The sequence below is a fragment of the Fusarium oxysporum genome, chromosome 6 (assembly GCF_000149955.1).
Source record: "Fusarium oxysporum f. sp. lycopersici 4287 chromosome 6, whole genome shotgun sequence".
Taxonomy (NCBI): Eukaryota; Fungi; Ascomycota; class Sordariomycetes; order Hypocreales; family Nectriaceae; genus Fusarium; species Fusarium oxysporum.
In genome coordinates this window covers 1,559,301-1,574,668 of record NC_030991.1, presented here as the reverse complement: position 1 = coordinate 1,574,668, position 15,368 = coordinate 1,559,301, and the positions used below count along the sequence as shown (strand labels likewise).

Below are 15,368 nucleotides of genomic sequence, written 5' to 3'. Positions count from 1 at the left end.
CCTACCATAAGCCTAACCATTAGGGATCGACATGGAGGGCGTCAGTGGAGTTGTTTCCCGCTAAGCCCCATGCATGTCTGGTTATCTTAGCATGTTAACCTAAGCGGGGCTCCGGACCCCACCATCGCCCCAGCCCATCATGGAACCGCCGTGCTTTATTATTCTCCCTTCTACTCATGCCTTCACCACTCGTTACGCGTTTTTAAATCTCTCTGGCATATTGGATTACTACCGTTTGTCCTAGGACCCTTCGCTTCGATCGCAACCTTCTCAGATTGCTACATGATCGTCCTAACGACGTGACCGAACTTGAACTACCTAGGTTAACCAGCTCGATGCGAGGCGCTCATAGGGACCTATACACTCTGAATTTCGATTGCAGCACCAGAACAGACGTTTACTATATGATACGAGCGAAAGCAATGGACCGTGATGCGGTGGAAAGCTCAAGGTTTCACCAGCTCGAGGCTTCTGTATCAGATACGGCTCGGTTACTAAGCACCGATGCACTTGGTACACAGGACAAGTGCAGAGAAGCCATGAATGGCGATCGTTGGGAGATATATGAAGATTCGAAAGTGTTGTCGTGGTGGCAGAGGCCCTCAGTATGCTCCAACTTCTCGGACGTCTGTTACAACCAAGAGCTAACAGCATATCCAGGTCTACTGGCTGCTTTTCCCTTTCACGGTTTTCACCCTAGCTTTCGGAGGTGTCATGGTGCCTAAATTGAATCTGTGAGCGCTTCCGTTATTATATCTTAACCTAGGACATTGACTGTGAGGCGTAAAGGATCCTCGACCTCGTTTGCAAGCAATACTTGGCGGATCAGAAGTTCCTTGACCCGAACATCACCTTCAATGCTATCCTTCTCGGTAGCGACAACCCACAATGCAAGATACCCGGGGTCCAGAAGAATGCTGCAACCTTCATGCTGGTCATGAATCTCATCACAGGCTTACTGAGTGCCATCGTGACTCCAAAGTTGGGGCATCTATCAGACCGATATGGTAGGACGCGATTGATGGCCCTGGCTTCCTGTGGTGGTTTAGTTGCTGAATTCATAACCATCTTGGTGGCCAGATTTCCTCAAGTTATTGACCACCGGTGGCTAGTACTGGGAAGCGTGTTTGATGGGTTGACCGGCTCTTTTACAGCTGGAAGCATCCTCCACCAGTCATACATTAGCGATTGCACGCCGCCCTCAAAACGTGCAGCGTCTATAGGCTACATGCATGCCTGCCTGTTCACCGGCCTGGCATTCGGCCCTCTTTTGGCCGGATACTTTGCCAAAGGGACTGGCAGCCTCCTGTCCATCTTCTATGTGGTTCTGGGTTGCCACAGTATGTTTGTGATCGTAATTAGGTTCATCGTTCCTGAATCTCTACCCAAGGAGAAGCAGCTGCTTGCTCGGGAGAAGTGGGACAAGGAACAAGAGTTGAGGGCCCAGACCAGGAGGTCTCTGTTATCCACTATCCAGACGACTAACCCATTCGAGCCTCTCAAGGTCCTCAGCCCCACGGGCCCTGGAACTTCGCCTGCCCTCCGCCGAAACCTGGTTGCTCTGGCTCTCAACGATATCATCATTTTTGGAATCTCTCAAGCTGCTGGTGCGGTTATTATTTTGTACAGCGAGTACATGTATGGATGGGGCACCTTTGAGAGTTCTCGATTCGTGTCTGTTTTGTCGCTAGTTCGGGTAGCGGCTCTGATGGGCGTCTTCCCAATCATCAACTATTTTGGGCGTGTTCGTCCAGCTGCTCGGAGACGACGAGATTGTCTCACCCTGCCAGCAGAGAAGCATTATGGAGCAGACAACCTCGACATATGGGTCCTTAGGGCTGCCCTGACGTCAGATATCCTAGGCAGCATTGGATACAGTCTGGCACACTCTGAAAAGGTTTTTTTCCTTAGCGGCATGGTCACAGCAATGGGAGGACTTGGCAGTGCCACTACCCAAGCTACTATAACCAAGCACGTTCCCTCGAATCGCGTAGGGCAGCTTTTGGGTGCGGTTGGCATGCTGCTTGCCCTTTCTAGGATTCTTGGGCCGCTCTTGTTCAACGGTATCTACGCTGCTACAGTCGGAACGTTTCCACAGGCCATCTTTGTCCTACTGGCAAGCTTGTATGGCATTAGCTTCCTCGCGAGTTTTGCAATCCGGCCCCACGGTGAGTTGCTCCTTTTGCCCCTTTTGCCCCGAGGATTCGAATATGCTAACGAGATGTGTAAGTTCATTGGGAGGATGAACAGGAGGAGACAAGGCCACTTAGCCCTGGACAACAGACATACAATGCCAGAACGAACACGCTCCCTATTGATGAGGAGAGAGTCCATGTCCAATAGGTCTACGATAGGGTTTTCAGCCCATAGTCAAAGCCAGCCATTCAAGAACGCTCATGTGCAACGGGCGTAACTTCGTACCCAGCTCGATAACTGCACCGCGATTGACCGTCTCGAAACCTTGAAATACTCGTTAGGAAGCAGTCAGCTACACCCCTCTTGGTTCTTATATCGCTTCTAACTGGACATATGGAGTTTAAGAAGATGAATATTCATGAAAAACACATCCAACAGGAAGGTGCAAGTGAAAACCTGCCAAGTGCCGTGGCATATGCGGTGATCATAGCCCCGAGATACCCTCGTTTGTTCATCTCGATCCACGTAATTCATTTCGTTGTTACTGGTAGCAGCTGCTCTAGGGAGGATATCAGCTTAACAACCTCGTCATAAAAGAAGCGCTGTATCAGCCGTGCCGTGGCCGTGTTCGTTGGCGGCTCCTTTCTCCGGCGGTCACCTTTCTTATCGTCTTTTCTCAGATAATACATGTATCTGGTCGATTAGTGCAAGTTTAATGTATTCGTGCTATGAGTCTTCAAGAAGTGTCACCGCCCCCGAAAGATTTACTGTATCCATAAGCAATCTTAAGATCCTTGAACCGTATATGCCTGTTCAACACCATTAAACAAAGTTGATAGGAACAAGAGGGCACTATCCTTCCACGCCATTTCGTCCACCAATACCAAAAGACGCCATACTTGGGTAGGGCCTAGAGAGCGGCCCACCTTAGCTTGTGGTATCACTCCGCAAGCTTCGTGCCCAAGCACGGGGGGTTCATTGACTGGGAAAAGGGTCTGCTGACAGGGAAAATTGGGGTACCTCAATTTGGCTGCAAAAGCCGCCAAATGAAGGTACCGACTTTCCCTCGGTTAGTAACATAATTCAGACCGGACTAACCCCTCCATCTGCATCTACGGGACAAATGCATCACAACCACAACACCATAATATATCATCAAAATCAGGTATGTTATTCATTCTTTTTCGCAACAACTAAGACATCCTACCTAACTTCAATAGTATCTTTAACTGATATATCATCATCATCTTCTTCTCCTTCTTCTGCTTCTTCTTCTTCTTCAATCTCTTCATCATCTTCACTTTCATCGATATCCAATTCATCATCATCAACAGACAACGCTTTCTGCTTTCCACGCTGTTTTCTCGAAGGTGAGGCTATCAAATCGACTGCATCTTTGACTATATTAATATTATAGTCAAAAGGAAGAAGGAATGGAGGATTCCAGTAAAAAGGGAAGATCTTAGGTATATGTTCTTGCTGTGCATCTCTTGCTTGCTTGGCCAATAGCTTGGATTCTTTCATCTTTCCGTGCATCTCACGGTGAGCACAATATCTTGTAGCTAGAAGCTCTGTAGACTTGATACAAAGCTCGGATTGAGTCTTGATGAAGAATTCACTGACTGTGAATGGCCTCACTTCCTGTGAGTATGAAGGTTGACTCCTATGTTGTTCAATAGGATGATATTCCTTCAAAGATGACCGTAGTAGCTTCCTTACAGAGAAAAGCCACCGCCGTAGATATACAGCCTCGTCTCTGACCTCCTTGGCATAATAACGACGAAGCTCTGCATCCTGATTTGCCCGTCTATTATGTTGATCCTTTGCGACACGGAGTCTGGCATCATAAACTGTAATTGGCCCGTAATTTGCTATGATAATAGTTCCTTCGTCCCGTTCTGAACGTCGTAGGCTCTTCTCCTTCAAACGGCGCATCTCCTGAGTAGCTGTGATACCGTTCAAGGCAAGGGTTGTGTGTGCTTTTCGCACTTTTTCGTTAACATGTAACACACTTGGGGTCAGAGGCACGCCTGAGGATATTGAACATTCAATACGAAGGGCCACATAATCTTCGTATTGCTTGATTTGCCGTAGATTAAGCTGAGGTGTATTGGTATTGTTCCAGATAACCGTTGGAGGCGTGGAGGGCATCATTGGAATCCCCTCGTTGCGATGAGTATTTTGATGTATATCTCGTGATGATTCGCCAACTTCTTCTTCATTTGAATCATCGCGAAAGTCACTGCTATGGTTGGAAGATAACCCAGGTGTGATATAGCCGGGAAGATCACGTTCAGCAACCTCCAAAGATAGGGATGAAAGAGGGTTGACCATTTTGTTGATAACAACGGAGGGATCAAGAGGATAGATGCCGGATTTTGCCCACGATGAGATGATAGTACTTTTCTTAGTAGCTTTGCGGCGAATCTCCTGTAAATGAAACATAAAGTCAGCTTTATTGAAGTCCGTAGCACCGTCAGCGATTTCCCTAAGTAAGGCTTCCTGATGCCAATGCTTATATGTACTGAATAATCCAACATCTAATGGCTGAAGTATATGTGTCAGATGAGGAGGGAAGGGATATAAGATAATATTTGCATCTAGAGCTTTCTGATAAAGCTCTTTGGTGAAATGACTTTCACATCCATCATAAAGAATAACTCGAAGATCTGATGTATTTTGAGGCCGGGTAAGTCTCTCAAAGTGGTCAAAGAAGTCCTGTGCCGTGATATCGTCGATATAGCCTTTTGGTGTTGTGACTATCGTAGCCTGCTCGTCTAGGTCATTATCCACCCAACGGGAGGGAATCTGTACGCCGGGCATGATGACAAACGGGGCTATGATTCCTCCTGTTGCAGATATTGACTCCACGATAGTCATACTAATAGTCGTATGTGCATCTGTTAACAGAGGGGAGTCGATATCGAGGAAAGTCCATATCATAATACCGTTCATTAGATATCCTATTATAAAGCCGGTCTCGTCGAAATTCCAGACATTATCGAAGTTGATGTCGTTTCCCTTGACAAATTCTGTCCATTTTGCAAACCACTCTTCGACATTGGCTCGGTCTGCCATAGCTTTGCGATTTGCAGCGAGAGTACGGCTCTTTCTCCTATGAAAGACTTCACGATACCGCCTGAGGAAGCGGCGAGCCCAGAACCTTGAGGCATGAGGCTCACGATGTGTAGCCTTAAGCAGGGAATTCGCATACTGACGAAGTGTGCGTTGTTGTATGTGATGCCCCTGTGTTACTCTCCTCCAACACCAAGCGAGTATAGCTTTCTCTTCTTCCTTGCTGAATAACGTCCTGTTGCCGCCGTTATCTCTCACAGGATGATGGCCGTTGATCCTACTGCGAAGTCTCTTATAGTTGACTTTCCATGCTTGTGCAGCGGCTCTCATAGAGGGATAAACGCCCTCTAGATATAATGCCTTTGCTGCGATAGTGCGTTCTTCAATATTATAGTCCGTGAAGCGGGAAATTCGTGGTAAACCAGTCTCAGGATTGATATATATTTGTTGTGCTGACGGAGCAAGCTCTGGGCTTTCAGATGTCATATTCTTTTTATTAATTGAAGTACTATTGCAATAGTTGTAATTGATTTAATATTTGTTGTTGAGGTGGTGATATTAATAGAGGCTGTGGTGTTGCGGTAGATAAATAATTGTAGGCATCATAGGTGTAGGAAACGGGGACATGCATATAAAGAAGCTACAAAAATTTGGCGGGTTTTGCAGCCAAATTGAGGTACCTAAATTTTTTCCCTGTCAGCAGCCCCTTTTCCCTGTCAGTGCACCCCCCGTGCTTTCGTTACTACCTTCGGTATCCGTGCCTCAAGCACGGGGGGCCGATCTCTAGGCCCTACCCAAGTAATTGTAGTTTACCATGTCCTGGAACTGAAGTCTATCCCTTCAATTGTGGAAAGCCTCCAGGAGGGTCACTATGGGGTGACTTCCCACCTAACGTATCTTGCAATGGAAGTCCTCACGGCCTCACAAGCTACGGAGTAAAGACTTTACGTTACTTTTATTCTCTCGCTAATTGCCACACCGAATAGTTACTCACGTATAATTGAAGTATGTGGGGTAATGTCGAGCGCTATACCTAATAAAGGCTCGCCACAATGAAAGGGATAGGGCATCATTTGTTGGTTACATGATTCCTCCGTATACTTCCGTCGTGATCTCCTTCAAACCCTTACAAAGATATCGTCCCAGGTTTTGTATTTTACCCCGTGCCCTATGACTGTCCTGCGAGGCTCATGCGGTTTGCAGCAAGCCAACTTGGTGGTCAATTTCTCCAATTGTTCAGTATCCTAGCTTCAACAGCAGAGGCAAACTCTAGCTGTCAGTGGCGGACGAGGGTTGGTCTTGTGAGTAGTCAAGGGCTATTGGATTGATAACTGGAACCATGATATCTGTCTCCTCGTTATCTTGCTTCGGCTCAAAGGCGTCCTGTTGCGGGCGAACGTCACTGTCGCTTCGAGCGCGTCCATGTTAGTATCCAATTTTAGGGGTCAGATATACAGGCCTACTTCGTCAGCGGTCATATCCTCTGGAAGTTTCACAAAGCCGAGCCATGCGGTTTGTGGCTACGTAAATACCTGGAGGATGGAAACTGCTTAAATATTAGAGGTTTTATGGGAAAATAACCTCTTCATCGTGTAGTGGTGACGGACTACAACAGAGATTATAAGGTGAGTGCGTTAGTAGAAGCGGGAGCAGATGTAGCCATAAAAGATTTCATGGGGCGTCCGCCCGTCGATCTTGCAAGAGACACGAATGAACACATATTCATATTTCTGTTAAAGACTTGGCAAAAATCGGTTGTGGCAGAGCAGTAGAATCAGGATAGGAAATAGAGTTGATGGTCCTCGTAAATCCCAAGAGGAGGAAATTTAGAGAGAAAGAATACATGAGCTGGCCCAGCCGTCTTGGCACTGGTTTGCCAGTATCTATATGCTGGTAAAGGGAGCGCGCTTAAATAGGTGCTCGAGCACTTGTTCAGTGCTAGCACGCACGTCTTAGCATGAATAGCGAATCGAGTCTGGTATCAACGTGTTGTTGCCCAAGACAAGATAGAACGAACAAGCTAAAAGACGGCCAGTTCGGGAAAGAAAAATTACGTCCAGGGGAGAAACATAGTATACAGGTGAAGCCGCAAAAATATATCATGGATAACTATCAAAGCTGATCTTCTCTGTGCTGGGCTTTTCCATCGTGCTTCTGGGGCGGGTGCTGATTCAGCTAAAGGCCTTTCCGCCCAGGCCCTTTATCCTGCTACCATCTAGGGCGCGGCAGGGTGCGTCGATCATCATCTTCTCAATCGAATCAACCTTGATCTTGCAGAAGAGCTTTGAGAAAAGATACTGGTCACCAGCATCGTTGAGAAGAGGTAAGGTGCGGTAGCCTTGCTTGAGGTTGCTAAGCTTAGCAGTGTAGGTGGCCACTGCCGGTCTGTCATCGTAGTTCTCGCCATCGTTAGAGAGTTTGACAGACCATCGGACAATGACCAGATCGGGTTGTTTCTTCGTGACTTTGAACTTGAAGTGGCCATCAAACATTGGGTTGAAGCCGTTCTCTCGTACGATATTTGTCCGGAACTTTTGCGGGGGGTCAAGATCTCGAGGCAATGTTGACTCATTCCTCTTCTCCCGTTTATCACTGGCGTGGAAGACCTCGACCTCGACGTACGGGTTCATCGCCTTGTTGGCGGGGAGGCTGGCCGGGCGCATAAGCCGTTGTGCCGAGATGACAGCGCTGGTGAATGAAACAACACTGCGCTCCTTCTTGCCCCCAGGAAGTTCGGGGTTGTATGGGAGCACTTGGATGTCCCGTAGCTCCGCAGGTTTAAGCACGTAGCCCAAGAAGTCCTGGCCACCGTCAAACATGGCGCGGTTGATCTGCATACCCAAGTCGAAGGTCTGCCAGTTGAGCGCAACCATCTGGATTCCGCGGCGCCAGTACAGGAGGGGATCAAAGTTGTTGGAGGTGATTCGGGTGCGATCAGGGTAAACTCGCATCATGTAGCGCAGGTTGTGGAGGTCGACTGCTATCTTCTGTTCCTTGGCGCGAAAGTTCTTGGCAAAGCTCGACTCCATGGAGAAGATGTGGTTATATTGCTTCGCCTCGGCAGTGTCAAAGCCAACATAATTGACACCAAAACAGTAGACGCCAAGATCACCAAGCTCTTTAACAATCTTGGTAGACGTCTTTCGTGAGTTTCGCTCCCCGCCGCTGTCATTGTCGCTGGCGCTTCTACTCGCTCTATCTTGCACCCCGCCTTGAGTAATTGTGTTGACACGAGTCTTTCTCACCGGTCGACGACAAGAAGGGCTAGGGCTACGCATGAGGCTCTGAGGAAGCGACTGCGAAGGCATCAACATGGCGGCATCAGTCACGGAACGAGTCAGTGGTGAGTTGAGGCTGTTGCCTCGTCGGCGGCCGTGAAAATTGCTGGCAGGAGGCTCCTGCTTGATCTGCGGCTTCTTGACCTTGATGAGGACGCGTTCCATGAGCTCAGAGGGTGAAGGCAGCTTGTCATAGGAGTCTTCCAACGTCTCGGTGACCAGTCGAGAGCCGAAGGCCTCCTTCATAATGTTGACCATGATGGCTTGCTGATTAGGGTTGCAATGAACCTCGAGGGAGATCCAAAGAGGGAACCTCGACTTAACAAAGGCGTACTTATTGATCGTGGCTATGACCTCCCGGAAACTAATCGAGGTCGTAAGGCTGCGACCGTGGTTGACCTCGGGCTGCCCAGAGTTGCCATCCCAGCAGTCAATCTCGACACAGCGGCAGCCTCGTATAAGAACCTAGATGTAGCCCTCGACGCTGGACTGACCGGCTACCTGTCGACAAGGAGGTAGGTGTTGTGGGAGCTAGAGATGATATATTCGTTCATGGGGCGGTCAAGAGTGTAGTTTTGAGGCTCCGGTATAATCGCTGAGTTTGTCTCAGATGTCAGGTACCTCACAAAGGCGGCTTCGGACATGACCAGCATGTCATAAGCCGCATCGGAGGTCTCGACTGCATCAGGTCGGCATCGGCGGCTGAGGTAGGCAAATTGCTTCCCCCACATAGAAAGGTTAGAATCAACGTCCTCGCCTTGGATATCGCGGAGGAAAGCTAGAAACTCTGGAAAGGTCATACCAATCTCAGGTTTAGCGGCAATGCTGCGAATGATTCGCTGAACATCGTGCCTCTCCTTCATCAGGCGGATGAAACCCCTGAACTCGGTAAAGTTGAGCTTCTCACGTCGTCGGACATCGGATAGGCGGAAGTTGGTCGGCAGGGTCCACTGGGAGGTGTAAATATGAAGGCAGTGTTGCGAATAATATAAACAATACGTATATTGGCAATATGGAAGCCTCGCAATATTATTGTATTGCCAAGTGGTGCATATTGTATTAGGCCATATAACATTGGCCTATATTGTATTGTATTGCCAAGAACCCAATATATTGCCAGTATGACAATACATCCCATATATTGCACGTGATCTGGGTTATTCTACTGCGGCAGCTAAAGTACATCACCTTGAAGCTCTCGTATCCCAAACCATGACTTCAGGCACTCCAGAGCTTCAACTACATCACTACCAAGCCGATTTCGACGATCTGTAATGGTTATCTTGGCCCCGGAGAAGAGTCGTTCGGGCTCAGCAGACATTGCGGGAATTGACAGTATGTCCACCGCCATTTTACTCAAGTTTGGGTAGTTTTTCTGCTGTGTCTCCTCTAGCCACCATGCAAGGGCGCTTGTGAACCCGTAAACCCGTTCAGAGTTGCAATATCGTTCATATTCATCCGTGACGAGCGACGGCTGCAGGTGCTTGTTCCTCCAGTTCAAGAACACGTTCGTGGTCGTCGATGGGACCTCGCAGAGAGGAAGAGGTGATTCCACGGGTTTATAGTCATTCCACAGCGTCTCCATCAACTTCTTTGACGACTCAACCCACTCCTTTTTCCAGTTCTCCTGTATGTAGTGCCATTTATGCGAAGGGTGGAGCACGATAGCGGCAACGTAGGCAGGCGATTCATCAGTGAGCCGGTAGTACTTGTCCAACTTGGCCCAGCCAGAGTTATACATGGGCGCCATTATCGGATCGTCAATATATGCCTCCTTCCCTGCTTCGAATTGTGCCAAAACGAAATCCATAGCCAAGAGGACGTTATCGAGTGTTGCAAACGATGACTCGAGAGCCTTGGTCGTCATCTTCAGCTTCTCTAAGAAGGACTTGATTTTCTCCAAGATGATCCAGTCCTCTGAAGAGAGCTCGTCTCCAGCGCAATCTAATTCCATCTATTTGTTGAAATAGCCGTCAATCGCATCTCTGAGGTTCAGGGCCACTCGCAGCATGTTATACCACGAACTCCATCTTGTGTCGTTGTCCCGTGCGAGCTTACGGTTATGGCTAATAGTAAGAAACTTTTGGCTGCGCTGGACACTTCGTTGGATGAAAACGACGAAGTTGTGAATCTTGCCAAGAGGCCCCTTTTCCCGCCACGCTTCAATATGTTTTAGTGTCACATTATGCACACCAGGATCGTCGAGTTCGAGCTTCTCATTATCGGTGACGAAGAGGAAGGCTTTGGCGGCGAGGTTGATAATATGGCCTTGGCAGCGGAGTCGGTGCACTTTGGGATCGTATTGGATGTCATATCGGCGTAGGAGGCCTGTGGGATGTTAGGGCCGCCAGTCAGGAGAAATAGTGAGTTGTACTGACCAAGCGAAAGGGATCTCATCATGGTGTCGTTATTGCCAGCGTTGTCCATCACGAAATATCCAAGCTTGGAAGCAAAGCCCCATTCGTCAACCACCTTCAAAATGGCCACAGCGAGATGAGAACCGTCGTGCTCACTATCGATGTCTTTCAACGCCAAAACATGGTGTTCCAGCTGACCGTCTTCCGTGACATAGTGTGCGACTACGCCTAAGATGGCCAAAGAATTGGGAGAAGTCCAAAGGTCGCAGCTGATGTGAATTCTTGACTTTGCCGACTGTATGCGCTGCTTGACCCTCTCTTTCTGGCATTCATACTGGCGCATAATCCATGTCTTGACGGTATCATGCGTATCCGGAAGCCAAGTCTCGATATCGTTATTAATGTAGGCCAAGAGTGCTCGGAACTCTGGGCATTCCACGAGCCGAAATGGGAGAGAGCAGGCCGTGATAAACCTCACGTATAACGCCTCGAGCTGGTCGGGTTCGATCGAGTCTCCGGGTTGATCGTTGAGCCGACGACGTTTGTGGGGATTTTCCTCTGCCACAGCACGAGCTCGTTCGAGAATCGTTCGTATCGTTGTAACTTTCGTTGTTCGCGGGGCTCCTTTTGGCAGGCCGTGACCGCCAGGAGGAGGGTCCATGAGATGTTTTGCAGGAGCTGCAGAACCCCCTGAAGAGGCATAGGTTTTGTCGCAATGTTTGCAGCGCCACTCTTCCTTTCCAGTCCGCTGATTGTAGTATCTCGTCTCTACCTCCTCGTCTGGCATATGAGAGAAGACCCATGATTTTCAACAAAAAAAAAAAAAAAAAAAAAAAAAAAAAAAAAAAAAAAAAAAAAAAAAAAAAAAAGAAAAAAAGAAAAAAAAAAATGGGGGTAGCAGAGGCGAAGATGGCCCAACCCAACATGGTCTGCACTCCCTCACGCGTTTCTTTCATGCGTGATCGCGTGTTAGGTCTAATTGTCAACAAAGAAGTGCGTGGAAGTGAACGATGGCCAATAAAATGCCAGCTATCCCCGCATCTTATATAGGGTAAGGCCGAGTTCTGCAGCTTTCACGGGGCTAATTCACCCAAGAATTGACAGCCCAATATAGATAATATATTGCCAATATGGACATCCTCATATTATATTGTCACAATATCGTAGACTTCATATCATATTATCACAATATCAGAAAAGGCATATTATATGGTATGTATTGCAATATACTACTTTATTGCCATATTATTCGCAACACTGCTGTGAAACACGATAGTCAGTCAGAGGATCATGATCAAAGACAACCAAACTCACAGGTACAGAACATGTTGAGCTCAAATGCGGGGCAGCGCTGGGCCTTTTACTTGAACAAATTCGATGGAACAAAGGTGAAGGTTAAGCTACCAGCCCAGACGTGAGGAGATGGCAAATATCAGTCGTGGAGTGGCAAGATTGCATGTCCTACCAGCGTGGTCCAATCTCATTACACACACGTGGTACAAATGCGGAGCACAGTTGCTCCGTACCTGGGATGATTCTGAAAATCTGGGGAAACAACTGCACTCCAACATCGACTGAGTTTAAGGGGGGACAGCTGCTAGCCTGAACAGGAGCGGCATAAGAGCATCCGTGGCTGGATTGGGACTAGGCAGCTGCTTATAGCCTCGGTTACGATCTGCATCATGGGCTCTCTCCACTTACCCGAGAGCAGTAAGTTGTACATGCAGTGCAAATTCCGATCTTTTCGACAATGAGTTTTCCTGGTCAGATCATATATCAAGATTGAAAGCGCGCTACACTATTGAAACAAAAAGGCCGGTTACCAGAATCCCCAGAAATTCTTACGTCCAAGACATCTCATCAATCCTCAAGCTACAGACACGATTGGCCAAATGAAGCAAAAAGTGATAGTATGGATGACTTTCAGCTCGGCCTTTGGTCTCAGAAATAAAGACAAAGATCAGAGCAACTTGGATGCGATCCCATATAGTAGAAAATACTATATGTCTTCCAACCAATTTCCTTCCTGGCAACAGGCCAAGAAAATTGGTTCAGTAGGCCGACAGCGTTGACAGCAAGGTTGGAAAAGGCCATTCCCTTGGCGCGCATCTCGAAAGAAAGAACTTCAACAGGGTGAAGAGTCTGGAGGGGCATAATATCAAACGAGAAGATGGCTCCAAAGATGAAAACCATTGATAAAGCGGCTTTGGATACTGTAGCGTTGGAGTAGACTGCCTTTCCATCCCCATCAGTACCCACATAGGACTTGGCGAATTCGGACGAGGCAATGGTCATTCCCGGCCAGACAACGGTACGTGCAGAGAAGGAGAACAAGAGAAGAGGACTATGTCCGATCTTGTCGACGAGGCAAGCGTCGAGAATGGCCCAGATGAATTGTTGGTAACAGTTGAGCAGTGTGATGTTGGCCTGCTCGATCGTTCCAGTGTAACCAGCCGTCTCGAGGTCTGCATCGAGAAAGTAGGAAAGCACGGCATTGCCTACCAATTGACTGAGAATTGAGATGGCCAAGTTGCACGAAAGACGGTAGACAGCAGGCCTATCGCGAAAGAGAGCGTGGTACAAGAGATATAAAGAGAATTTCTTTTATATCACTTATATTTTTCTTTGAAAAACTATAAATCTTCTTTTTAATATCTTTATATCGTTGACATATATATTTACCGCAGTAGTATTTCCTCAACAGGTTTATCTAAGTCCATAGCCTCGCCAAACATTAACCCATCGACATAACACCAGCTAACAAGAGTCCATGTCTGCACTAAAGGAGATCTCATCTCTTCATCAGCTGTTAATGGGTCAGGCCGCAGTAAAAGCGGTATTCGACAGCCCGGAACTATGAACACAACATCTCCTTCCATGCTAGGTTCTGGTCCAATACCAAAGAAACCTCGGCTGGTGGCGAATGCCTTCATTGTGTCTATACGGGGCCTGATTATGCGGTGGTACATATTGGACTCAATTTTCTGAAGATCTTTTTGTCGCGAGCTCGACTGTACCTACTGGAGCCACTCATCAAAATGCCGACGGTGTTCATCCCATCCTGGCATACCGACTCTCAGTGGGTTGTCGTCGATATCGAGACCCATAATCAGAGACTCAGCTAATCCGTCCATCCACGCTTCCCTGGAAAGGTCGCCTGTTAATCGTGATCTAAGGGCCAACACAGAGTTAATTGCTGCTCGCTGCTGCTCTACAATGCAAGAAGCGAACGGAGGGCAGATAACGTCTATTTTGTCGATGAGCTTGACTTGAAGTCGAAGCCGACGTGGAGATTCAGTATCGATCTTTGGTGATGTGTTCAAGCGTCCGCCTGCATCCCAGCCTGCGCTATTACAAAGAACAAGTGGCTCATCGTAGGCATGGCATCGAAGATCTGGGGCCCAAGTCGGTATGCTGGAATGTTGCCGCATATATCCCATCCAGGAAAGGGTTAGAAGATCAAGGGAGTCTCCATTACAAAGGAGTGCTTCGGCTGTTTCCACGAAGACTTGCTCTTCAGTGATTCTGTAATTCGCTTTCGGTACTGGTCGGCTATCTGCAATACCGTGAAAAGCAAAGACTTTGTCACAGGTCCTTGTGGCCTGGCAATGATATGCCGCCTGAAGAAGAGTCTCGTAGCATACTCCACTTTCACCCTCATGAACCTTCTTCTGGTATTCTTCTCGTATACTAAGCATCCTGGTCACACACCAGAACCCAAGGATGGCTGGATGATCGTACGAATAGCGGCCCAAGCCAATAAATGAGTTCCAAATAGCAGAAACACCATCTGAAAAGCGGCCTAGACTTACGCAGTCCTCACCACAAACCACCTGGATGTTCCTCCCGGAAGCAATTTCCTGAATAACCCACACCCTTTGGAACCACGGGCGTTGGAGGAGAAGAAGCATGTTCTCCAGGCCAAACTGATCACTTTCCTGCCGATAGGTTCCTGAGACCTTGCGGTATAAGCTCTGGAATTTATCATAATAAGAGCTTAATCTGACCAAAGGTTCTGGTCTAGTCTCGAAGTCCTTTTCTTCTCGTTTCATGAAACGGAATGCATTTTTAGCAATATTATCACTGTTGCCCAGCCAAACCAAGACTTCCGTAGAGCGAGAGTAAATCTTTCCCATGAGGGGAACCTGGAATTCCTTCTCTGTTGTGTCTTCCTGGTTGATGCAAATGGCATCGATCCATACAGTGAACTTTGAGGATTTCTTCTTTAAAGAGTTGAAAAGATCGAGCAGCGTCTGGCTAAGAGGGAGGGAGTCGCCATTTTGGAACTTAATCCTCGCTATGTCTGTTGAATTGTCCCAGCAGTAGGAAATAGCGGTGTATTCTGGGGGGTTTTCTAGAGGCACGACCCTGAAGTTGCAGATAGGTTCAGAATGCTCTCCGTTTAGGCTGACGTCCAAAATCCGGAAAGAATTCCTTAAGAGAGGGGGGTACGTAATATTCATATTGATTTAGATTATAAAGGCAGAGCCATAAGGATATAGCCAGAAATTGAAAGAGCGGG

General features: G+C 47.7%; 4 protein-coding genes across 4 annotated transcripts; 1 reads left to right on the top strand and 3 right to left on the bottom strand.

Moving 5' to 3' along the window:
- Window positions 1–422: 422 nt before the first annotated feature.
- Window positions 423–2,343, top strand: FOXG_07228 (uncharacterized protein; the record flags this gene model as incomplete). The annotated part of the gene is made up of 4 exons (XM_018385848.1): window positions 423–605; window positions 661–734; window positions 790–2,168; window positions 2,231–2,343. The coding sequence occupies 4 exons, from the start codon at window positions 423–425 to the stop codon at window positions 2,341–2,343; spliced, it is 1,749 nt and encodes a 582-aa protein (XP_018244581.1).
- A 5,039-nt stretch (window positions 2,344–7,382) lies between these two features.
- FOXG_07227 (phosphatidylinositol phospholipase C, gamma-1) lies at window positions 7,383–8,747 on the bottom strand (the record flags this gene model as incomplete). The annotated part of the gene is made up of 1 exon (XM_018385847.1): window positions 7,383–8,747. The coding sequence occupies one exon, from the start codon at window positions 8,745–8,747 to the stop codon at window positions 7,383–7,385; it is 1,365 nt and encodes a 454-aa protein (XP_018244580.1).
- A 4,040-nt stretch (window positions 8,748–12,787) lies between these two features.
- Window positions 12,788–13,779, bottom strand: FOXG_07226 (uncharacterized protein; the record flags this gene model as incomplete). The annotated part of the gene is made up of 2 exons (XM_018385846.1): window positions 12,788–13,403; window positions 13,529–13,779. 2 exons carry the CDS (start codon window positions 13,777–13,779, stop codon window positions 12,788–12,790), a joined length of 867 nt encoding a protein of 288 aa, XP_018244579.1.
- Window positions 13,780–13,863: 84 nt separating this feature from the next.
- FOXG_07225 (uncharacterized protein) lies at window positions 13,864–15,309 on the bottom strand (the record flags this gene model as incomplete). Its single annotated transcript, XM_018385845.1, has 1 exon — window positions 13,864–15,309. The coding sequence occupies one exon, from the start codon at window positions 15,307–15,309 to the stop codon at window positions 13,864–13,866; it is 1,446 nt and encodes a 481-aa protein (XP_018244578.1).
- Between the last annotated feature and the right edge of the window lie 59 nt (window positions 15,310–15,368).